Source organism: Macaca nemestrina, chromosome 10, assembly GCF_043159975.1.
Source record: "Macaca nemestrina isolate mMacNem1 chromosome 10, mMacNem.hap1, whole genome shotgun sequence".
Classification (NCBI taxonomy): Eukaryota; Metazoa; Chordata; class Mammalia; order Primates; family Cercopithecidae; genus Macaca; species Macaca nemestrina.
The window spans coordinates 78151650-78178044 of NC_092134.1; the positions used below are offsets into that span (position 1 = coordinate 78151650).

Genomic DNA, 26395 nt, shown 5'->3' on the forward strand with positions numbered 1-26395 from the left:
TAACTCTGAACTAAGGTAATTTATTGAAGACTGCATTCAATTTTCCCATTCATGTTCCAACAGTATATTATTTATATCCAAATTTTGTCTTGTTTAGAAAATAACAAAATCTTTGAAGCATATCCTTGAGAGCTTCTTTCACCTGCTGGTTCCTTAGAGTATAAATGAAGGGATTGAGTAAAGGGGCAACAGAGGTATTGAGCACAGCTACTCCTTTAGTTAAAGTCACCCTTTCTTTTGCTGATGGTTTCATATACATAAAGATACAACTCCCATAAGTAATAGAGACAACAATCATGTGTGAAGAACAAGTGGATAAAGCCTTGGTTTGCTGTTGAACAGAAGGGAATTTTAGAATGGTTTTGATGATGTATGTGTAGGAGAAGATCACTAACAACAACGTGATGATGAGTGTCAGCACAGCTAAGATAAAAGCCATTAATTCTATAAAACGTGTATCTGAGCAAGAAATCTGTAGAATAGGAGAAGTGTCACATAAGAAGTGATCAATAGTTTTGGAAGCACAGAAATCCAGCTTGAGTCCCAAGACCAAAGGGGGAAAGATGATTAGGAATCCAGTTACCCAAGAGATGAATACAAGTTCGTAGCACACTTTGCTGCTCATAATGATTGGATAATGCAGTGGTTTGCAGATGGCAATGTAGCGATCATAGGACATGGCAGCCAGGAGGTAAAACTCAGTAACTCCTAATAAAAGGAAGAAGAATAATTGAGTTGCACAAGCATTGTAGGAAATTGTCTTGTCTCCAGTCAGAATGCTTGTCAAGAATCGTGGAATGCAAACAGTTGTGAATGAAATTTCTAAGAAGGAGAAATTTTGGAGGAAGAAATACATTGGAGTCTTGAGCCGTGGATCCAGCAGGGTGAGGAGAATGATGGTTAAGTTCCCCATCAGGCTCAGGATATAATTACAAAATAGAAACAGAAAAATCACAATCTGTAGTAGAGGGTCATTTGTCAATCCAAGCAGAGTGAACACTATGTCCATTGATTGGTTCTTCATTTTTCTTTTGTCCTGTGAAATCTGCAGAAAATAAAAACTAATATCACAAGTAAGAAAATACATTACTTCATTCTCAGCCCTAGAAAGTTTCATATTTAGAAAGTTACCCATGAACAAATATTTTCACAAGTCAACTTAGATTTCATAAAAATGAACACATCCACCAATTCATCAGTCATGTTTATAAGAATGTTAAAAGATTCTTCTCTTGTCCAGAGTTAAATAAGTCCTACTTGCCACGTTACTGAAAACTTTTCACTCATTTGAAATAAGTTTCATACTTCGGTTAGCGTTAACTTTTGATTCATCTTTCAAGCACTTTATCCCAAAAGGCAGTTTAAATAGTAGTTTGAAATTTCTGAATTTAGCTAACACTTCAAGTAACTTGTTACTTAAGAGAGTCTCTTATTCATCATCACGTTCCATTTCATATTTATTCATTGATATATATTTATCCATCATCAAGTTCAATTTTATATTTTATTTACTTAGTTTTTGTGTTTACGTTCCTACAGTTTTTGTAGCTCCACTTAGGTGCCTATTCGTACTTTATCAATTGCCTTTAGATTCACCACTTTTCCGGTAAGTCATTAACAGTGCCTCAGTGCCTCAATTCTATATGACTGAAGTATATCAAACAGAAAAACTAAAATTGGTCTTTCTATGTTTTATCTTCCATTTTTCTTTAATCTGTTTATAATGGTTTCATATTTCTTTCTTTTGCAAATACAGTAAGAAGCTATATATTGTTTTATTTTAAATGCAAAATGATTTTAAGTACTAGTTGCAGGTCTTCTTACTGACTAGTATTGCAGTTATATTCCATAGTAACTGATTATAATTTATTTTTAGTTAATTATTTTTGCTAAAGAAAGGCTGCTTCGTCTTAGCCAATTTTCAGAATTCCCAGACAATATTCAAAAGGGCGTTTTTTCCATTTTCTGGCTTCCTTTTATAACATACAGGCTATAATAAAAAAATCAAATATCATGAAGTTACCTTTTCTTTTTGATTAAAATATTTAAATATTTCTCTGCTTTTCTACAAAGCTTAATATTCTTTTATTTATATATATTCATTTTAAAATTACTGAATCCCTATAAAACCTTTGTTTTTAATTAATGAATCCCTAGAATCTTTGTTTTAAACAGTGATTGCTCTCTAGTAATCTTAATTTGTGTGTCTTTCATAAATAGTAAGTTAATGCATGCATAATAGTACTTGCAACATCAAAATATTTCTATTTTTGTTATCTCTTGGGTTTTTCATTAGCCACTGCTTTTCTAGTATAACAAGATCTACAGGTAGTTTTATGTGTATATGTGTTATAATACATATTTTACATATAACTACATATTATTACATATAATGTAATAAATATAAATTTACCTTTTTCATGTATTATCTGTGAAATTTGTATGATGTGGTAGACTAAATATAATAGTGAAGACTTTTTAAAAATTTCATCGTTGTTCTACTGATCAAAATCTGGGCTTTGTTAAACAAAATAGCTGTCTTTGATCTTAAACTGGATGTAAATATGTTTGTAGATTTTCTCAACATGGAAATAGCTGCTTTCTAATTTCCCTCTATGATTCATTCAATGCAACTACAAGCTCATAGAGATAGATTAAAAAATGAATTACAGTAACAAACCTGCACATTCTGCACATGTACCCCAGAACTTAAAATAAAAGCTGAAGAAAAAAAAATTAGACTTATTCGTACATTTAAAAAATGCATTCTATTACATTATATATAACATATATATGAGGTAAAATTATGAAAACATAAATGAAGTAAAAATTTCTTCTATATAATAGAAATATATATTAGAAATTTGTAATATATATATATGTATAATAATATATAATATATATATATTAGAAAGTTTTACTTCTTCGTCAGAAGGAATAAAGGAAATAGGACAATTTAAGGGCAAATTTAATTCCCTGACATGGATTTCCAAAGTTTTGCCCCAGCTTTGGTTGCATGAAAAGATAAGTTAAAAAGGCTCTTACCTTACGCAGGGTATATTGGATTTGTTTTTATATTATGGTACATGGTAGAATGCAAAGGCTAACTAAATTGAGGGCACTTATAATCATTTCAATACATTGTTCCAATATTAAAGAGATATTAAATACCAAGTTTTCTTCAGAAGAATCCATGTAGAGATAAAATGAGAGAATATTTTGTTTAAATATTTTCTACTTTTACTTAAGTTCATATTCACTACACATCTCAGACACACACAAAAAAAATTCTAATGCATCTCTATCATTCTCTACAGTCTGGTTAAATTTCTAAAAGTTTTCATTAATACTTAACTAGACTCGTTACACCAAAGATGAAAGCCTAGGAAAAAGAACAGATTTTAAGTAGAGAAATGTCATGTATCTCATTATTCTAATTAGGCTAGAGTTACAGATTTATCTTTTTGCTCAGTAAATACACAAGGGAATCTATTGAAACTACAAAACAAAAGAAAATAGAGAAAAAATTCCTTAGAGACTGCTGTTCAAAAAGTTTATTTATACATATAACAATCTATACTGTCTGTTTTTAAAATCTGGGCAATATGCAACAAAACACTAATTGTTCTCACTCATAAGGCAACGTGAGAAAATCCACTGTGCTAGTTTTTTCAAACAAACAAAAAAAACCTTTCTGTTACTTTCACTAAAAAAAAAAAAAAAAAGAAACTCAAAACAAGTGTACAGCAGGTTTGAATATTGCCAAACAAATTCAAATTTAAAATGAGGTTTCAATTGTGTACTGGTAGGATATTGGGTATGCAAGGGTAATCAGTTTAATGATTTTTAAAAGTGTGCTTTTTATAAATTTGGAAAAAATCAATAGTATTGCATTTGGTTTGCGACATGCAGGTGCAGGATAATTTGAATATCTGAAGCCCGTGAATCGTGTTAATATAAAGACTATACTCAATATGAGTAAAAAGGATTGGTCGTGTATATTGTCTTTGTAACCAAGCTCTAAAAGGTATTAAACAAAGCCCTCTCCAAGGACCATGAAACAAGACTCAAAACAAATGTCATCGAAAACAAATCCAAATGTCTAGTTACTAATGTTTAGACATGAAAAAAAAAAAAATGCTCACCGTCATCCATTCTTAAGAAAGCATCAGGTCTACTATAGGAATTCAGAGTTTAAAAACAGTCCATACCTACTACTCTTAAACATGAAATACATCAGAACAATTCCTTGGGAAAACAAAAATAAACACAAATTTCTTCCTTCTTAACTAATTTGTCTTTGAATATTTGTCAAAAAATCAGTTATCTATACATAATAGGTGTGCTGTATTTCTATACTCTATTTTGTTTCATTGATCTACTTGTTTAAACTAGGGCAATGCTACATTGTACCATTATTCCAAGTATTAAAATCAGATAGTTTTAATGTTCCAACTTTATTATATTCTTCCAAAGATGTTTGACAATTCCAGGTCTTTTGCACATTTCCATATGAATTTAAGAATCAATGATCAATATTTGAGATGATGGATATGCTGACTGCACTGACTTGATCACTATAAATTATATGTATAAAAACATCACTATGTACATCATAAATATGTACAATTATTATATGTCAGTTTAATAAAAATTAAAATGAAATATAAAGGAATAGAAACTACAAATTTACCCTGCTTTTTCTGTACCCACTAGTCCTAAAATTTGTCAACTAGTTGACTAGAAAACATTCCTCTTTATAGGAATATTCTAGCTAAAAAGAAAAAAACAAAAAATGAATAACAGAAAGTCATAATTTTGCAACCTTTAAGTAACTGACAGATGAGGGTGAAGATTATTAGCAGCTGTTAACATCACTACAAATAATAGTAAAATTAAATTAAGAGATCAGTAGATATTTTATGCCTCCCAACGGAAGAACACGACATCACTAGAGAAGTATTCTTTTTTTATTTTAATTAATTAATTAATTAATTTATTTTTTATTATTATACTTTGAGTTCTAGGGTACATGTGCTTAACGGGCAGGTTTGTTACATATGTATACTTGTGCCATGTTGCTGTGCTGCACCCATCAACTCGTCAGCACCCAACAACTCGTCATTTACATCAGGTATAACTCCCAATGCAATCCCTCCCCACTCCCCCCTCTCCATGATAGGCCCCGGTGTGTGATGTTCCCCTTCCCAAGTGCAAGTGATCTCATTGTTCAGTTCCCACCTATGAATGAGAACATGCGGTGTTTGGTTTTGTGTTCTTGTGATAGTTTGCTAAGAATGATGGTTTCCAGCTGCATCCATGTCCCTACAAAGGACACAAACTCATCCTTTTTTATGGCTGCATAGTATTCCATGGTGTATATGTGCCACATTTTCTTAATCCAGTCTGTCACTGATGGACATTTGGGTTGATTCCAAGTCTTTGCTATTGTGAATAGTGCTGCAATAAACATATGTGTGCATGTGTCTTTATAGCAGCATGGTTTATAATCCTTTGGGTATATACCCAGTAATGGGATGGCTGGGTCATATGGTACATCTAGTTCTAGATCCTTGAGGAATCGCCATACTGTTTTCCATAATGGTTGAACTAGTTTACAATCCCACCAACAGTGTAAAAGTGTTCCTATTTCTCCACATCCTCTCCAGCACCTGTTGTTTCCTGACTTTTTAATGATCGCCATTCTAACTGGTGTGAGATGGTATCTCATTGTGGTTTTGATTTGCATTTCTCTGATGGCCAGTGATGATGAGCATTTTTTCATGTGTCTGTTGGCTGTATGAATGTCTTCTTTTGAGAAATGTCTGTTCATATCCTTTGCCCACTTTTTGATGGGGTTGTTTGTTTTTTTCTTGTAAATTTGTTTGAGTTCTTTGTAGGTTCTGGATATTAGCCCTTTGTCAGATGAGTAGATTGCAAAAATTTTCTCCCATTCTGTAGGTTGCCTGTTCACTCTGATGGTAGTTTCTTTTGCTGTGCAGAAGCTCTTTAGTTTAATGAGATCCCATTTGTCAATTTTGGCTTTTGCTGCCGTTGCTTTTGGTGTTTTAGACATGAAGTCTTTGCCCATGCCTATGTCCTGAATGGTACTACCTAGGTTTTCCTCTAGGATTTTTATGGTATTAGGTCTAACATTTAAGTCTCTAATCCATCTTGAATTAATTTTTGTATAAGGAGTAAGGAAAGGATCCAGTTTCAGCTTTCTACTTATGGCTAGCCAATTTTCCCAACACCATTTATTAAATAGGGAATCTTTTCCCCATTTCTTGTTTCTCTCAGGTTTGTCAAAGATCAGATGGCTGTAGATGTGTGGTATTATTTCTGAGGACTCTGTTCTGTTCCATTGGTCTATATCTCTGTTTTGGTACCAGTACCATGCTGTTTTGGTTACTGGAACCTTGTAGTATAGTTTGAAGTCAGGTAGCGTGATGCCTCCAGCTTTGTTCTTTTGACTTAGGATTGTCTTGGAGATGCGGGCTCTTTTTTGGTTCCATATGAACTTTAAAGCAGTTTTTTCCAATTCTGTGAAGAAACTCATTGGTAGCTTGATGGGGATGGCATTGAATCTATAAATAACCTTGGGCAGTATGGCCATTTTCACGATATTGATTCTTCCTATCCATGAGCATGGTATGTTCTTCCATTTGTTTGTGTCCTCTTTTATTTCACTGAGCAGTGGTTTGTAGTTCTCCTTGAAGAGGTCCTTTACATCCCTTGTAAGTTGGATTCCTAGGTATTTTATTCTCTTTGGAGCAATTGTGAATGGAAGTTCATTCATGATTTGGCTCTCTGTTTGTCTGTTACTGGTGTATAAGAATGCTTGTGATTTTTGCACATTAATTTTGTATCCTGAGACTTTGCTGAAGTTGCTTATCAGCTTAAGGAGATTTTGGGCTGAGACAATGGGGTTTTCTAAATATACAATCATGTCATCTGCAAACAGGGACAATTTGGCTTCTTCTTTTCCTAACTGAATACCCTTGATTTCTTTCTCTTGCCTGATTGCCCTAGCCAGAACTTCCAACACTATGTTGAATAGGAGTGGTGAGAGAGGGCATCCCTGTCTTGTGCCATTTTTCAAAGGGAATTTTTCCAGTCTTTGCCCATTCAGTATGATATTGGCTGTGGGTTTGTCATAAATAGCTCTTATTATTTTGAGGTACGTTCCATCAATACCGAATTTATTGAGCGTTTTTTGCATGAAGGGCTGTTGAATTTTGTCAAAAGCCTTTTCTGCATCTATTGAGATAATCATGTGGTTCTTGTCTTTGGTTCTGTTTATATGCTGGATTATGTTTATTGATTTGCGAATGTTGAACCAGCCTTGCATCCCAGGGATGAAGCCCACTTGATCATGGTGGATAAGCTTTTTTATGTGTTGCTGAATCCGGTTTGCCAGTATTTTATTGAGGATTTTTGCATCGATGTTCATCAGGGATATTGGTCTAAAATTCTCTTTTTTTGTTGTGTCTCTGCCAGTCTTTGGTATCAGGATGATGTTGGCCTCATAAAATGAGTTAGGGAGGATTCCCTCTTTTTCTATTGATTGGAATAGTTTCAGAAGGAATGGTACCAGCTCCTCCTTGTACCTCTGGTAGAATTCAGCTGTGAATCCATCTGGTCCTGGACTTTTTTTGGTTGGAAGGCTATTAATTATTGCCTCAATTTCAGAGCCTGCTATTGGTCTATTCAGGGATTCAACTTCTTCCTGGTTTAGTCTTGGAAGAGTGTAAGTGTCCAGGAAATTATCCATTTCTTCTAGATTTTCAAGTTTATTTGCATAGAGGTGTTTATAGTATTCTCTGATGGTAGTTTGTATTTCTGTGGGGTCAGTGGTGATATCCCCTTTATCATTTTTTATTGCATCAATTTGATTCTTCTCTCTTTTCTTCTTTATTAGTCTTGCTAGCGGTCTGTCAATTTTGTTGATCTTTTCAAAAAACCAACTCCTGGATTCATTGATTTTTTGGAGGGTTTTTTTGTGTCTCTATCTCCTTCAGTTCTGCTCTGATTTTAGTTATTTCTTGCCTTCTGCTAGCTTTCGAATGTGTTTGCTCTTGCTTCTCTAGTTCTTTTAATTGCGATGTTAGAGTGTCAATTTTAGATCTTTCCTGCTTTCTCTTGTGGGCATTTAGTGCTATAAATTTCCCTCTACACACTGCTTTAAATGTGTCCCAGAGATTCTGGTATGTTGTATCTTTGTTCTCATTGGTTTCAAAGAACTTCTTTATTTCTGCCTTCATTTCGTTATGTACCCAGTAGTCATTCAGGAGCAGGTTGTTCAGTTTCCATGTAGTTGAGCGGTTTTGATTGAGTTTCTTAGTCCTGAGTTCTAGTTTGATTGCACTGTGGTCTGAGAGACAGTTTGTTATAATTTCTGTTCTTGTACATTTGCTGAGGAGTGCTTTACTTCCAATTATGTGGTCAATTTTGGAGTAAGTGCGATGTGGTGCTGAGAAGAATGTATATTCTGTTGATTTGGGGTGGAGAGTTCTCTAGATGTCTGTTAGGTCTGCTTGCTGCAGAGATGAGTTCAATTCCTGGATATCCTTGTTAACTTTCTGTCTCGTTGATCTGGCTAATGTTGACAGTGGAGTGTTGAAGTCTCCCATTATTACTGTATGGGAGTCTAAGTCTCTTTGTAAGTCTCTAAGGACTTGCTTTATGAATCTGGGTGCTCCTGTATTGGGTGCATATATATTTAGGATAGTTAGCTCTTCCTGTTGAATTGATCCTTTTACCATTATGTAATGGCCTTCTTTGTCTCTTTTGATCTTTGATGGTTTAAAGTCTGTTTTATCAGAGATTAGGATTGCAACCCCTGCTTTTTTTTGTTCTCCATTTGCTTGGTAAATCTTCCTCCATCCCTTTATTTTGAGCCTATGTATGTCTCTGCGTGTGAGATGGGTCTCCTGAATACAGCAGACTGATGGGTCTTGACTCTTTATCCAGTTTGCCAGTCTGTGTCTTTTAATTGGAGCATTTAGTCCATTTACATTTAAGGTTAATATTGTTATGTGTGACCTTGATCCTGCCATTATGATATTAACTGGTTATTTTGCTCGTTAGTTGATGCAGTTTCTTCCTGGCCTCGATGGTCTTTACATTTTGGCATGTTTTTGCAATGGCTGGTACCGGTTGTTCCTTTCCATGTTGAGTGCTTCCTTCAGGGTCTCTTTTAAGGCAGGCCTAGTGGTGACAAAATCTCTAAGCATTTGCTTATCTGTAAAGGATTTTATTTCTTCTTCACTTATGAAACTTAGTTTGGCTGGATATGAAATTCTGGGTTTAAAATTCTTTTCTTTAAGAATGTTGAATATTGGCCCCCACTCTCTTCTGGCTTGTAGAGTTTCTGCCGAGAGATCTGCTGTTAGTCTGATGGGCTTCCCTTTGTGGGTAACCCGACCTTTCTCTCTGGCTGCCCTTAAGATTTTTTCCTTCATTTCAACTTTGGTGAATCTGGCAATTATGTATGTATGGAGTTGCTCTTCTCAAGGAGTATCTTTGTGGCGTTCTCTGTATTTCCTGGATTTGAATGTTGGCCTGCCCTACTAGGTTGGGGAAGTTCTCCTGGATGATATCCTGAAGAGTGTTTTCCAACTTGGTTCCATCTTCCCCCTCACTTTCAGGCACCCCAATCAGACGTAGATTTGGTCTTTTTACATAATCCCATACTTCTTGCAGGCTTTGTTCATTTCTTTTTCTTCTTTTTTCTTTTGGTTTCTCTTCTCGCTTCATTTCATTCATTTGATCCTCAATCGCTGATACTCTTTCTTCCAGTTGATCGAGTCGGTTACTGAAGCTTGTGCATTTGTCACGTATTTCTCGTGTCATGGTTTTCATCTCTTTCATTTCGTTTATGACCTTCTCTGCATTAATTACTCTAGCCATCAATTCTTCCACTTTTTTTCAAGATTTTTAGTTTCTTTGCTCTGGGTACGTAATTCCTCCTTTAGCTCTGAGAAGTTTGATGGACTGAAGCCTTCTTCTCTTATCTTGTCAAAGTCATTCTCCATCCAGCTTTGATCTGTTGCTGGCGATGAGCTGCGCTCCTTTGCCGGGGGAGATGTGCTCTTATTTTTTGAATTTCCAGCTTTTCTGCCCTGCTTTTTCCCCATCTTTGTGGTTTTATCTGCCTCTGGTCTTTGATGATGGTGACATACTGATGGGGATTTGGTGTAGGTGTCCTTCCTGTTTGATAGTTTTCCTTCTAACAGTCAGGACCCTCAGCTGTGGGTCTGTTGGAGATTGCTTGAGGTCCACTCCAGACCCTGTTTGCCTGGGTATCAGCAGCAGAGGCTGCAGAAGATAGAATATTGCTGAACAGCGAGTGTACCTGTCTGATTCTTGCTTTGGAAGCTTCCTCTCAGGGGGGTACTCCACCCTGTGAGGTGTGGGGTGTCAGACTGCCCCTAGTGGGGGATGTCTCCCAGTTAGGCTACTCAGGGGTCAGGGACCCACTTGAGCAGGCAGTCTGTCCCTTCTCAGCTCTCAACCTCCGTGTTGGGAGATCCACTGCTCTCTTCAAAGCTGTCAGACAGAGTCGTTTTCATATGCAGGGGTTTCTGCTGCATTTGTTATTGTTTACTGTGCCCTATCCCCAGAGGTGGAGTCTACAGAGACAGGCAGGTTTCCTTGAGCTGCTGTGAGCTCCACCCAGTTCGAGCTTCCCAGCAGCTTTGTTTACCTACTTAAGCCTCAGCAATGGCGGGCGCCCCTCCCCCAGCCTCGCTGCTGCCTTGCCAGTAGATCACAGACTGCTGTGCTAGCAATGAGGGAGGCTCCGTGGGCGTTGGACCCGCCCGGCCAGGTGTGGGATATAATCTCCTGGTGTGCCCGTTAGCTTAAAGCGCAGTATTGGGGTGGGAGTTACCCAGTTTTCCAGGTTTTGTGTGTCTCAGTTCCCCTGGCTAGGAAAAGGGATTCCCTTCCCCCTTGCGCTTCCCAGGTGAGGCGATGCCTCGCCCTGCTTCAGCTCTCGCTGGTCGGGCTGCAGCAGCTGACCAGCACCGATTGTCCGGCACTCCCTAGTGAGATGAACCCAGTACCTCAGTTGAAAATGCAGAAATCACGGGTCTTCTGTGTCGCTCGCGCTGGGAGTTGGAGACTGGAGCTGTTCCTATTCGGCCATCTTGCTCCGCCCCCCCGAGAAGTATTCTTAGAGAAATAGAATTTGAATCTGATCATACCTCTAGAACTAACATATAATAGGCAAAAGTAGGGACAGATGGACATATTGAACACAATAGGGTTGTAAAAAATAAAATACAAACTATGGGAACTCTACAAGTCAAATGATTCCATTTCTTCCAGAAATAAACTGCATTAACAAAAAAAGAGATAAAAAGGTAATTCATAAGACTAAGAACCAAATCAACCAAATTGCAATATATTACCTTATTTGAATTCCAGTTTAATTTAAAAAATAATTATGAAAAACTTACACACTTGATTGTTTATATTTAATGATACCAAAACTATGTCTGGTATTTTATTCAAAATTATGTGAGCAGGATGTTGTGAATAGAGATAGAAAACAAGATGGAACATAAGTTGATAATTAGTGAGATGGGATAATGGGTGCATAAGGACTCATTTTTTATTTTCTCCTTTTGAAAAAAATAAACAGACTTCAAGAAAAAAAAAAAAAAGAATCAATTTGTCAACTTCTCCAAAAAAAAAAGCCCCAGGAGTTTTGATTTGATATTGCATTGAACCTATATATCAATTTCAGAAGAATAGACAACGGAAGAATATTCAGCATTTTGACCCATGAACACACTGTATCTCTTCATTTTTAAAGATCTTCTTAATTTATTTTGACAATGTTGTATAGTTTTCAGTGTACACATCATACACATCTTTTGTCAAATTTGTCTCTAAATATGTAGGGTTTTAAAATTTAAGATGGTATTTGACTTTTTTTTTAAATTTAGAGTGTGCAGGAATATGATTAATTTTTGGATTGATACTATATCTTATAAACTCTCTATACTCATTTACTAAATCTAGTACAATTTTTGTAGATTTCATTGGATTTTCTACTTTCATGATGATGCTGTCTGCACATAAAGATAGTTTTATTTCTTATTTTTCAATCTGGCTATCTTTTATTTATTTTTCTAGACTTATTTCAGTGACTAGAACTCCCAGTATCAAGTTGAATAGAAATGAGGAGAGTGAATATCCTTGTCTTTTTCCTGATCTTAGTGGGAAAGCTATCAGGTTTTTTGTTTTGTTTTGTATTTTAAGATACATTCTCTTTGTCACCCACAGTGGAGTGCAGTACTGTGATCATGGCTTCGCTCACTGAAGCCTCGACTTCCTGGACTAAAGTGATCCTCCTACCTCAGCCTCCCAAGTAGCTGAGACCACAGGAGCATGCTACCATGCCAGGTTAATTTGGTTTTTATTATTTGTAGAGATGGGAATCTCTCTATGTTGCCCAGACTGGTCTCAAACTCCTGGGCTCAAGCAGTCCTCCTGTCTTGGCTTTCCAAAGTGCTGGGATTGCAGGCATGAGGCACCATGCTTGGCCACATTCAGTTTTTTGGCTTCAGTGTCAGCTGTAGGTTATTTGGTCACCCTTCATCAAATTGCAGCAGTTCCCTTCTAGGCCTAGCTTGCTTGGAGTTTTTCTTAGCAATAAATATTGAATTTTATCAAATTATTTATCTATGTTTAAATAAATTTTTAGTTTTTTCTAACACACAGTAAATTGCATTAGTTTTTTCCTAATGTTAAACTAAACATTATCTTTATTCTTGAGCTACAACTCACTTTTTTCATTATATATTACCATTTTATATAGTAATATTATTAAATACATTTTGGTTGGTTTTTAGAATTTTTGTATGTATACTTATGAGGAATATTAACTGTGGTTGTATTTTTTAATGTGTTTGTCCATTTTTGGTGTCAGAGTAACACTGCCTGAAGATGAATTGGAAAATATTTTCTCCTCTTCAAGTTTTTAGAAGAATTTGTATATAATTGATATTTTTAAAAATTTGTTGCATAACTCACCAGGAAAGCTATTCAGTCCTAGATCTTTTTTTTCCTATGTGAAGCTTTTAAAATACAAATCAATTACTTTAACAGATAGAAGACTATTCAACTTATGTATTTCTTTTTGGGTGACCTTTGGCAGTTAGTGTTTTTCAAGGATTTTGTCAATTTCATCTAAATTGTCTATTATTTGGCATAAAGTTGTTCATAGTATCAACATTATTTTAATATCTGTAGGATATGTAGTAATGCCATCTTTCTCAATTCTAAAATTAGTAATTTGTTCCTTTTCATTTTTCCCTGATCATTCTAACTAGAGCTATATCAATTATATTTACCACCTCAAAGAATTGCTTTTTGCCTTCATTGTTCTTTATTATTGTTGGTTTTTGGTTTAAATTTGTTTTATTTGTTTGCTTTTTGTCTTATGGAATCCTATTCTGCTGATTTACTGGATATATGATATTATTATCTATGACTGTTTAAATAAATTTTTAGTTTTTATATCAGCTAACAGTGCTGAAATAAGTGGATATTCATATGACACGAAATAACCATTAAAGGATTTTGGTTTATTCTAAGATAATTCATACTTCATTATAAAAAAAGAAAAATAATTTAAAGAAGTTGAATAATGAAATAAATAACCAATTTTATTTTCATAAAGATTGCATTAAAAGTAAGTGATGTAGTGAAAGAAAAGAAGATACTGAAAAAGAATGAGAAATGAAGATGAATAAGGTAAAAGTTTTCAAAATTTTACAAATAGATGGTAGATAGATTATACATGATGGATCTATCAATAGATACATTGATTGCTATTCATACACCCAAAAAACTTACAAAACTAATATTTGATAAAGTTAGCATTTCAAATAGGTGAAGAGAGGATGCTTTTTCATAAGTTGTGAAGGTATAATTGGCTACTTGAGAAAGAAAATAAAAATACTATCCCTCAGGCTTTCCTGAGTGCCCTCTCCCTTCTTTCTGATTCAAATGGCATCTTTTCACATCTCCTCTGATGTGGGACAAGGTAAGAATTTTTTTCCTGTGTGATAAATCTAATTATTCCGCCTGTCATGTTAGTTGCTGTGACGCAGGTCAAAGTGCTTCCATAGTGCCTCTTTGTACCATTCACTAATCACTTTTTCCCAGTCATTCCCCGGTCTCCATTTTAATGATGGCACTCAACCTGTCATGTTTCACTATGTTTTGTTATATTTAATTAAGCTGAGTCTTTGGATATGTTAGACTTTATTTATTAAAATAATTTGTGTCTCCGACATTCAAAACAATATGAATTGCTCTGAGAATTCTGTTGCTTTCTTACGCCTTCCTCAGAGATTTAGACTCCAGGCTTCTCACTACATGGATGATATAGCAATGCCAAGGCTCTGCTAATATAGTAGTCTGTGAACAATTCAAATCACTAACTCTACCTAGTATCTACCTTCTTCCTGGATCTTGTGTATATCCGAAGAACCCTTAAGAAATGGATTATCATCTACATTTGATGACAACTTCACCAATACTCTTTAAAGGTGATATGTTCTAACAGTTTGCAACTCTGGAGTTCTTGCAGCTTTTCAATTTTCTTGTAAGTTTTTGCAGAGACCCAAGAACCACTGATGTTAGATCTGTCCCTTTTAATGACCTTGAGAGAAATAACATGGGAGTTTCCAGTTTTTCCTTTCAGGTCCTCTACATAGCCAGATTAAAAAACTATTTTTCTTGTATTTCATAAATTTTTTTGAGGGGGGAGTCCCTCTTTTCTTCTTGTGCACATTTAAACATTTAAATTATTTGAAATTGTTACCATAAGTTTTAAAAAAATTTACTAATATAACTTTTGACAAATTTTAATATTATCCTTTAAAAATAATTATTATGCCATAAAATGAAATTTAATAACAATGATTTCATACCTAATGTCAATATTTTTAGAAATATGTATACATGCATTTTTTTAATGTTCAAATTCTATGCTTTTCCCTTGCACTAATATTTCTATTCAACATCTTCCAGGCTTTTCTTTTTGTATAATTTATCTTTTTATCTTATGGATGAAAAGATTGTATTGCTCATGCTAGCATATTTCTGTCTAACAACATATATATGTATATATAACCAAAACTAGGGTTTCTTATTATGTGTGTGTATGTATACATATATACACACATAAAACTGTATTTTAAAACTTTGTTTTATTTTCTGTGACCATAATTCTCTAAGTGTTAAAATTTTTCACCTGGGCTGATGCTTTATGAAGATTATTATTGGTTTATAATTTGCCAGTTCAAAATAAATATACAGAAACATCATAGAATCAATCAAATTATATTCAATACATATTTCTTAACATGATAGTGTATCGCTTATAGAATAAGAAGGAATTCAACATTAATTTTATTCCTATTTTACTATTTAAGATACATAACTTGTAATATCTTGGATACATGAGTAAATAGATTAGGATGGAGGAAATTTTTAGTATAGGAGTATAACAGTTATTTGAACTTTTTTTGAGTTAACTTGTTAAACTCACATGGCATTTACCAAATTTTTAATTAAAACAAACCTGGAAATCACCTGTTGTAAGAAGGCATATGTTAACCAAATATTAATGCACTTCGTGTCTTAGTTTCTGTTATTTGTATTGAAAAAGACTTTACCAACATTAATGAAACTTCTAATTTTACTCATGGGATTTAGAAGTGCCATATTTAACTAGACATATATATACACAATTTGGAAAAATCAAAGCATAATGTCATTGCATCTTTGCAAGTACATATTTTAATAAAATGCTTTTCTATAGGCTGAATTTTTATCAAAATCAGAGTTACAACAAAATCAGAATTATTTTCAGGTAAAAATGTTAACTTAATTTTTCAATTCAAATCCATGTGTTAATACATGTTTCAAGGAACATCCTAAATATACTAAGAAGTAAATTGGAGTAGGGGTAAGAAACGGCATTTCAGAACTGATTCATGACAATTTTTTTTTTTTTCTAAAGACATTTGTGATGTCATCCTGCAAAGGCTTGTGATATTTAAAACAAACCAACAAAGAATACCAGATAAGCCTAGGCTTCAATTGCTTCCACCCAGGAACACAGTGGTTAATACTTGAACCAATCAAACAATTTTGTGTATCTCCATTTCTTGGTTATTCTGCCTTATTTCCATTTTGGGGGTAATTTGCCTTTTTAAGAATATCAGGCTGATAATATGATTCAATCTCCCCAGCAATAATGATAACTCTGTTTTATGAAACACATCAATGCATATTTGTATGGTGTGTATAGATTAATGGTTATAAGTGGAGAGCAGCATAGGGACATGATTGCCCCCCTCCGCAAGTACTCCTTCTCCATTATTCCTAAATTCCAATATTTTCAAAGTTATTTGTTTCCTCAATGTTTTTGGAATTTTCTTCCATATGCATCAGATATCTTGCATTTACTTGACTTTCAATCTTCAAAATGTCTAAAATAGATTAACATAATATACCTTCAATTGACTTCCTGACTCCAAATAGCTACAAATTACCTTTATAATTATTGACTAAGAAATTGTCTCTAAAAATAAATATAGGATAACTCCCCAGCTTAAGGGGAAGAAACCCTTAATTTAAATCAAGTTGTATGTATATATGATGCATGAACCATCAAACTAGTAAAGACATGTGGACTGCTCACAGTCATAATAATATAATAAACTAGGATTCCTAGCGATAGAAATCTTGGAATTCGTGCCTAGGCTGTCCTGAAGTAATTCCTATGTACACTAAATTTTGAGAACTACTAACCTAAATTAAATCCAAGCAGTTTCTCCAGACAACATAAGGCCTTTTTGTCTTAGCCTATGCTATCTATACTATTAACTAGTATAGCTACATAGGAACCTCCTATATTAGTTACACTAAATGACCTGTTTTTCTTTAAACCAAAAGGAGAAGTGTTGGGAACAGCCCCCCAAAAAATCTGCCCATAAACTGACCCAAAAACTGGCCATAAACAAAATCTCTGCAGCACTGTGACATGTTCGTGATGGCCAGGACGCCCACGCTGGAAGGTTGTCGGTTTACTGGAATGAGGGCAAGGAACACCTGGCCCACCCAGGGCGGAAAACCGCTTAAAGGCATTCTTAAACCACAAACAATAACATGAGTGATCTGTGCCTTAAGGACATGCTCCTGCTGCAGATAACTAGCCAAACTCATCCCTTTATTTCAGCCCATCCCATTGTTTCCCATAAGGGATACTTTTAGTTAATCTATAATCTACAGAAACAATGCTTATCACTGGCTTGCTGTTAATAAATACGTGGGTAAATCTCTGTTCGAGGCTCTCAGCTCTGGAGGCTGTAAGACCCCTGATTTCCCACTCCACACCTCTATATTTTTGCGTGTGTGTCTTTAATTCCTCTAGCACCACTGAGTGAGGGTCTCCACGATGGAGCTGATCTTGGCAGAGAAGAAAATGTTTATTAATAGGCATTTTCTCTTTCTCTAATGACCACCTGAGGCACTTTTACCACTACTAGAATTTTCAGGAACATATTGATATACTTTACTAGTTAGAAGGTAAAATGAGGGTTTTCTGGGGACTATGTATTGATTATTTTTTAATATAAGAGATCCTTTTGTCAGATCAGTGTGGATATTTTCAGAATTAAACCTAACATTTATGATTTGATCAGTCTCAACTTCACTGTAAAAATTAGTCACATAACCTCTCTAGTTATCTAACAAGAGAAAGTAAACACTGGGGAAAGGATAACTTAGTGCACCACCTGTTTTAAATCTTCTGTCACACAAAAATAGTACTTGTCATATGGAAACCCAAGGTGTTTTCCTATATGGAAAACAGGGAAATGGAGAGCAGCATCTGAAGGATTTGTGGATCCTACCCACTGATATAGATGTTGTGGCACAAATGGCTACTGGCATCTTTCCTATACCCTTAAAAGAATGAGTAATGCTTATTGCTGGATAAGGTTTGTGTTTCCCGGAAATGTATGACAAATTGGATTCTGATGTCAGAGTTCTTAACATTTATTAAGAATTCACTATTCTGAAGCAAAGGATATGAACAGACATTTCTCAAAAGAAGACATTCATACAGCCAACAGACACATGAAAAAATGCTCATCACCACTGGCCATCAGAGAAATGCAAATCAAAACCACAATGAGATACCATCTCACACCAGTTAGAATGGCGATCATTAAAAAGTCAGGAAACAACAGGTGCTGGAGAGGATGTGGAGAAATAGGAACACTTTTACACTGTTGGTGGGATTGTAAACTAGTTCAACCATTATGGAAAACAGTATGGCGATTCCTCAAGGATCTAGAACTAGATGTACCATATGACCCAGCCATCCCATTACTGGGTATATACCCAAAGGATTATAAACCATGCTGCTATAAAGACACATGCACACGTATGTTTATTGCAGCACTATTCACAATAGCAAAGACTTGGAATCAACCCAAATGTCCATCAGTGACAGATTGGATTAAGAAAATGTGGCACATATACACCATGGAATACTATGCAGCCATCAAAAAGGATGAGTTTGTGTCCTTTGTAGGGACATGGATGCAGCTGGAAACCATCATTCTTAGCAAACTATCACAAGAACAGAAAACCAAACACCGCATGTTCTCACTCATAGGTGGGAACTGAACAATGAGATCACTTGGACTCAGGAAGGGGAACATCACACACCGGGGCCTATCATGGGGAGGGGGGAAGGGGGAGGGATTGCATTGGGAGTTATACCTGATGTAAATGACGAGTTGATGGGTGCAGCACACCAACAAGGCACAAGTATACATATGTAACAAACCTGCATGTTATGCACATGTACCCTACAACTTAAAGTGTAATAATAATAAATAAATTTAAAAAAAAAGAAAAAAAAAAAAGAATTCACTATTAGCCAGGACATTTAACTTGCCATGCGTATTTTGAAAAATTTAGTCTTCTCTACAACACTATGAGGAATTTCCTTGGGATCACAGAGTTAAAATGGATTCCACGCAGTCTTGCACAGTATAAATAATACAAACATTAACAGCAGCTTTGTAGCATATATCTAGCATAGTGACTGGGATATGATAGGCTTCATAATATGTTGATTGAAGTAATTCAGTAATTATGAAAAGCAAAATATACTTGTACAAAACATAAATAGAACAAAGTCACAATATGTAGAAAGTAATACACTTTGGCAGAGATAAAATTGACTTACATGCTCTTTTAGGAACAAAGAAAGGGGCTTTATAACTACTGAGTGAGAAAACTAAAATTAAAGATGGCATAGCAAAGATAAAACACAAATATAGGAGAATTGGCAAATCTGATATTTTAAAATGAATTATCAAAGACTTATTAATAAAAATTATCAGGAAAATGACTAAAATATAATTCACTTTTATTTCAGGTTTGAAATTAACATCAGTTTTATTTTATATATTGAAATAAACTAGAATATATTAATGAAGACTAATTTCACTCTTTGATTTGCTAAAGTATAAATAAAGGGGTTTGGTAGAGGAAGAACAGAGGTAGTGAGCACAACTGCACCTTTTGTTAATGTCATTCTCTTTTTTTCTGACAGGTTAATACAAATAATAAAACAGCTACTCTAAGGAAAAGAAATTGTAATGATATGAGATGATTAAGTGCTGACAAACTTTTGATCTTAGCTGGAAAAAAGAATTTCAAAATAATCCTGATGATATATGTATAAGAGAGAATCATATACACCAAAGTGACCACAAGTGGTCACAACAAAGCAAAACAGAATATATCAACCCCAGGAAATCCGTGCAAGGGATTTGCAGGAAGAAGTTTTGCACATGAAGTGCAAAATAGTTTTACAAACACTGCAATCCAGATTGAGTTCTACAAACAATCATGAAAAAATAATTAATAATACCATTACCAAGAGCTAAATATAAGTTGGTAGCAAAATTTGTTGCTTATAATGATTGGATATTCTAGAGGTTTGCAGATGGCAACACGGTAGTCATAGGACAAAGAATAAAAAATTCTGAAGCTCTCAAAAAGATGAAAACAAAAATAACTGAGTTGTGTAACCCTGGTACGAAATGTTTTAAGTTAGGAATATAGAAATGATATGGTTTGGCTGTGTTCCTACCCAAATCTCATCTTGAATTCCCACATGTTGTGGGAGGGACTTGGTGGGAGGTAATTGAATCGTGGGGGCAGGTCTTTCCCATGCTGTTCTCGCAATAGTCAATAAGTCTCATAAAGTCTGATGGTTTTATAAGGGAGACTTTCCCTGCACAAGCTCTCTCTTTGCCTGCTGCCACCCATGTAAGATGTGACTTGCTCCTCCTTGCTTTCCACCATGATTGTGAGGCCTCCCCAGCCATGTGGAAATGTGAGTCCATTAATCCTTTTTCCTGTATAAATTATCAGTCTCATGTATGTCTTTATTAGCAACATAAAAATGGACTAATACAAGAAATTTAGGAATACAAAGATTTTCAAGAAAAAGATTTGAAAGAAGAAATACATTGGCATTTTGAGGCAGGGTTCAGCTGGGTGAAGAAGACAATAAGCTTTGCATCATACTCAACATGTACTTGAGAAATTCAAACAGAAAAATCACAGTATATTATCAAAGATCATTTGTCAGTCTAAGTCCAATGAACTTCATCTTCATTAACTGGTTATTATTACCCTTTAGTGAACCTTATCAAAACCACATAATTAAAACCATCCTGGTGTAAGATGAAATCTCATTGTGATTTTGATTTACATTTAGTGATGTTGAGCACCTTTACATTACCTTTTATTCTTTTTTATGTCTTCCCTGCAGAAATATCTATTCAAGTCCTTTGTCCTTTTTTGATTTTTGTTTTTGGCTGTTGAGTTGTAGGAATTTCTTATACACTTTGGAAATAAATCTCATATCAGATATAAGATTTGAAAATATTGTATCCATTTCTGTAGATTGCCTTTCACTCTGTTGATTGTTTCCTTTTCTGTGCAGACACTTTTAATTTAATGTAGTACCACTTGCCTACTTTTGCTTTTGTTGCCTATGATTTTGGTGTCATGTCTATGAAATCGTTACCAAGACCAATGTCATAAAGTTTTTTCAAGCATATGGTTTCTTTTGGGAGTTTTATGGTTTCAGGTCTTAGATTTACATCTTTAACCCATCTTGAGTTGATTTGAGTGTATGGTGTAAGATAGAGGTCTAATTTTATTCTTTTTCATGTGCCTATTCTGTTTTTCCTGTACCATTTGAGACATGACCTTACACCTCTTAGGATGGTTGTCGTAAAAAAATTTATAAAGATAATAAGTGTTGGCAACTTTGTGGAGAAATCAGAACTCTTACACACAGTTGGTGGGAATATAAAATGGTACAACATCTATGGCAAATAGTATGGAGGTTCCTCAAAAAATTAAAAATAGGACTACTGCATGATCCAGCAATCCCATTTTTCATCATATATATACAAGAATTAAAATTAGGATCTCGAAGTGATGTCTGCACTCCCATGGTCATTGCAGCATTATTTACAACAGCCAAGATATGAAGTTGACCCAAATGCTCACTGACAAACAAATGAGTACAGAAAAGGTAGTTTATACATACAGTGTAATATTATTATTTAAAAAGAAGAAAATTCCGCCCTTTGCAACAATATGAATATACCTAGAAGATATCTTGCTAAGTGAAATAATCCAGTCACAGAAAGACAATTACTACATGATTCCACATATATGAGTTATTTACAATAGCCAAACTCACTGAAACAGATAATAGAATGGTGGTTGGCAAAAATTAAGAGTAGGGGAAAATGAGGAGTTGTTCAATTTTCACAAATTAAACAGTTATGCAAGATGAATAAAGTTCTAAAGATCTTCTGTACAACAGTGTGACTATAGTTAACATGGTATGGTGCCCTTAAAGTTCATTAGAAAGGTAGATTTTGTGTTATGTTATTACCACATATATGCAACCACACATGAATAATTGCAAAAAGACACAACAAAACTTTTGGATGTGATGGTTATATTTATTACTTGATTCTGGGGATAGTATTACAGTTGTATATGTGTGTAAAAACTCATCAAATTTTATACATTAAATGTACCTTTCATGAAGTATCTGCAGCTATTCTGTTTAATTTATGAAAACATGATTGAGATAATATCAAAATAATTGTAACAAACGTTTATAATTTTACTCACTTTATTAAATTTTTAGAGGAAAAAACTGAATTCTCATGATTTTCATGGAAGGGATTACAAGCAAAGATTTATAAACGAAACTTGTACCTCTGTAAATATTTTCTACCCACATACAAGTTCAGTCACCTAAAAACTTCAGGACACAGGTGTTTAAAAAAATCTATTGGGATAGTCTAACTTATGCAATAATTGTTATATCTTCTAATCTTTTCTTTTGTAAAAATAAAAAAAAATCCAGAGAAATTCAATCTGAGATTAATATTACCTAAAACTTAGAAACTATATTATAATTTCTATGCAATTTGATACTATAACAAAGATGTAAGAGAAGAATGTTTTGGGACATATAAAGAAATGTCATGATGCCAATATGCTTTCTCATTTTTTCACACTAAAACTTAAAGGAATCAACCAAAGTACAAAGAATAAAGGAAAAGAATATTTTCTTGAGACTAGCATTGAGAAAAAATAATTGCAATTCTGTACACTGCTTTTAATGAAGGTTGAGAAGTCATAACTTTCTTAAAAGAGCATTGTGAATGATTAAAAATTACAAATGAGGTAACAAAAACATCAACTGTCTGAAATTCTGGGCATTTTGTGAATTTACCAGCTGGGCTGTGTTGCCCAGGCAGGCAACTTTCTCTATTCACTCCTCCACCTCCCCACATTATTCAGCATTTTAAGAAGTGATTAATAAAAATGATTTTGCAATAAATTGTCTTAAGCAAGAGTTCAATCTGTTTGCTGGTAAGCGTTATTTGTGTCCTAATTTGTAATGTATTTAATTAATAATGAAATGGTGCACCTTTAAAAAATATGGAGTGATCTCTGGTGTTTTTGTTTTTAAAAGTATGGGCTGATGAGGGATATCTACATATTTGAGGAAATTTAATTGATAGGGGTACAAAATTAAATAACTTGAAATAATTGAAAATTATTATTTTTTTATCCCTAGAAAAAAACACAGCCCATTTCCACCCTTTAATTTAGGCAACCATTTAAACCGTATGTCATATTTTTTATCATACTTTTTATTACAAAAGGAAACTATTTACAAAGACCATACTTTGATGTAGTGGATACAGATCCATATAGCATTTTCACTAGTGCTGAAAACAAAAGTGCACTGCTCAATGAACAACTATATAAAACCTAAAACAGGCTTATTGAGATACTGTACATATACTATACAATCCATACATTTAAAGTGTACAATCCAAAGGCATTTAGTATGTTCACAGGTATACAGTCAATCTTAGAACATTTTCATCACCTTAAAAGTAACTGTGTACCACTTAGTTATCATGACCCTATCTCATCATATGACCCTGCTCTATGCAATGATCTCATAAGTCCTACGAAAAGACAAAGAGATGAGACAAAATATTGAAGGCAGACAAAGTAGCATAAGCAAAAGTAAAAAGAATGGCTCAATCATGATGTAGTTAGAAAAAAATAGAGTTCTACTTAGTAATCTCTGATAAACCCCTAAACTAGTTGAAAGAAAAGTGGCCTTACCTCCTGGAGTTTTCTAATCTAGCACATTCAGGTAATTGTAAAAAAATGAATTATGAAATGTTTTTCATTTATACGAATCATGCTACTGACAACATTAATACAAATGCACAGTGATATGCTTCATAAACTAGAATTTTATCATATCAAACCATTGATTTGTTCCATTTCAACAATCATACATACCATCTATCCATCCAACATGCACTGTAAAAGAACACACACAAAAATCACATTATGAAATCAAGATAACACAGACAAATAAATGCAATTATATTTACTTTTGTTAAATATTGTAACATAAATTATCAATAATTTTAAAACTTTCAAATCTAAGTAATTATTGTTTTTTATTTATAATTTTTCATCATTATCTACAAGTTAAAATGTAAAAGGAGGTAAAAAGACTAACTCCTTAATAGGTTAACCACTTTCTTTAATAAGTTATATACACAGATTCAGGCAAATCTTCTGTACTTCAATACTTAAACTAATAATCCTGGTGAAGAGGAAAAATTGATATTTCATTCTACCCCAAAATATGATCAGCTTAAATGATTATCTTATAAATATTATTTTAAAATAATTTATTGTATATTATTAGGAAAGCTTATCAAATAACTTTTTTATACAATTTACTAATATTAAATATTGTATACTTTCCTAAATATGAAGACCAATTGACCTAAAGCTGAATGTGCTATACTATAAATACCTATTTCCTTTTTGTTTATTCACTTAACAATATATCCAATCAAGCACTACATATCAATTTATGGAGATATTCCTAAATATTTTACAGCTGCGTAGTCCTTTCTGAGAATGTACAAAGTTTCTTTTATGATTCCATAAGAATTTTAGAACAGTTTTTCTACTTCCATGAAAAATACCTTTGGAATTTTGATAAAGACTTCATTGAATCTGTTTGTTGCTTTGAGTATTATGGACATTTTTACAATATGAATTCTTTCAGTCCATGAACAGGAGATATCTTTATTTATTTGTCTCTTCTTTAGTTTCTATTATCAATATTTTATAGTATTCAGTGTACAGATCTTTAAAAAATCTCAACCCTTATCCTGCAACACACACAAAAAAGACTCAAAATGGATAAAGACCTAAATGAAAAACCTTAAATCTTAAATTTCTAGAAGAAAACATAGGAGAAAATCACTTTTATATTGGCATTGGCAATAATATTTTTAGATACGACACCAAAAGCACAGCCAACAAAAGCAAAACTAGACAAGTGGGATCTAATTAAACTAAACAGCTTCTGTACCACAAAAGAAACAATTTACAGAATGAAAAGACAACATACAGAATGAGAAAAATATTTGCAAACTATATATTGATAAGGAGTTAATATAAAAAATCTATAAAGAAATGTAACGATAGAAAGAAAACAAATAATTTAAAAATGGGCAAAATACTTGAATAGACATTTCCCATAAGACGTAAACATGACCAACATGTATATGAAAAGGTGTTCAGCATCACTAATCATCAGGTAAGTGTAAAACCAAACACCAATGATACATTACCTCACACCTGTTAAGATGTCTGCTATCAAAAAGACAAGAGATAACAAGTGTCGGTGAAGGTATGGAGAAAAGAGAACCCTTGTACATTGTTTGTGGGAATGTACATTGGTGCAACCATTATAAAAACCTGTAGGGAGGATATTCAAAAATTTAAAAGTAGAATTGCCACATAATCCAGCATTCTCTCTTCTGGGTATATAATGAAAGGACATAAAATAAACACCTCATAGAAATATCTACACTCTCATGTTCATTCCCACACTATTCACAATAGCTAGGAAGCAGCCTAAGTGAATATGAATGGATGAATGGATAAGGAAATTTGTTAGACACACACACACACACACACACAGAAATAATACTGTCATTTGTGATGACATGGAGAAACCTAGAGGACATTATGCTAAGTGAAATTAGCCAGACATAGAGAGAAAAATACTGCATGATATTATTAATACTTACTATGGAATAGAACAATGGCTACCAGGGATGGTGAGGGTAAGGAAATGGAGAAACGTAGGTCAAAGGGTACAAACTTGCAGTTATGTAGATTGAATAAATCTAGAGGTCTAAGGGGCAGCAGGACTATGGTTAATAATATTGTAAAGTATATTGAAAATTTGTGGAGACAGTAGATTTTAGGTGGTCTTACCACAAACAAGAGATAACTGTGAAAGGTGATGTATATTTTAATTTTCTTGCCTTTAGTAATCATTTCACTATCTATATGTATAAAAACATCCTGTTGTATGTATTTAATATATACAATAAAAATAAATTTTTAAAAATACTTCTTATTTAATAATATATCCTCTGATTAAGTTCACTTGTCTAATAGCAGTGGCTAATACTTCTGTTACAATTGTTAACTAAAAATTACAGGAAGTTACTTTTTTAGATTAAGCTTTGCCCTAGGCCCTAACACAACACACTACAAATCAGACTGCTGTCATTCATGCTAAAGATCCAAATCAACAAAGGGAACCTAAGTTGTTACTTGACTTTATGAAATTAGGAGAGAGAGATAACAGCGAGTTTTCCAAACAGTCCAG

The 26395-nt window shown here is 33.9% G+C and overlaps 2 protein-coding genes across 2 annotated transcripts in view; both read right to left on the minus strand.

Annotated features, from left to right (window-relative positions):
• Nucleotides 1-24006, minus strand: LOC112425262 (olfactory receptor 6C6-like). Its single transcript, XM_071071631.1, has 3 exons — nucleotides 23986-24006; nucleotides 11070-11178; nucleotides 1-1045 (listed from the first exon to the last, which is right to left on the minus strand). The coding sequence occupies exon 3, from the start codon at nucleotides 1022-1024 to the stop codon at nucleotides 68-70; it is 957 nt and encodes a 318-aa protein (XP_070927732.1). The 5' UTR covers nucleotides 1025-1045; nucleotides 11070-11178; nucleotides 23986-24006; the 3' UTR covers nucleotides 1-67.
• LOC105474197 (olfactory receptor 6C1) overlaps nucleotides 1-24012 on the minus strand; it is a 55276-nt gene extending 31264 nt beyond the window's left edge. Inside the window, exons 1-2 of the mRNA XM_071071632.1 lie at nucleotides 23986-24012; nucleotides 11070-11178 (exon numbers count right to left, since the gene is read on the minus strand). The gene's annotated coding sequence lies outside the window, so the exon portion shown is untranslated. The remainder of the gene's footprint in view (nucleotides 1-11069; nucleotides 11179-23985) is intronic.
• Between the last annotated feature and the right edge of the window lie 2383 nt (nucleotides 24013-26395).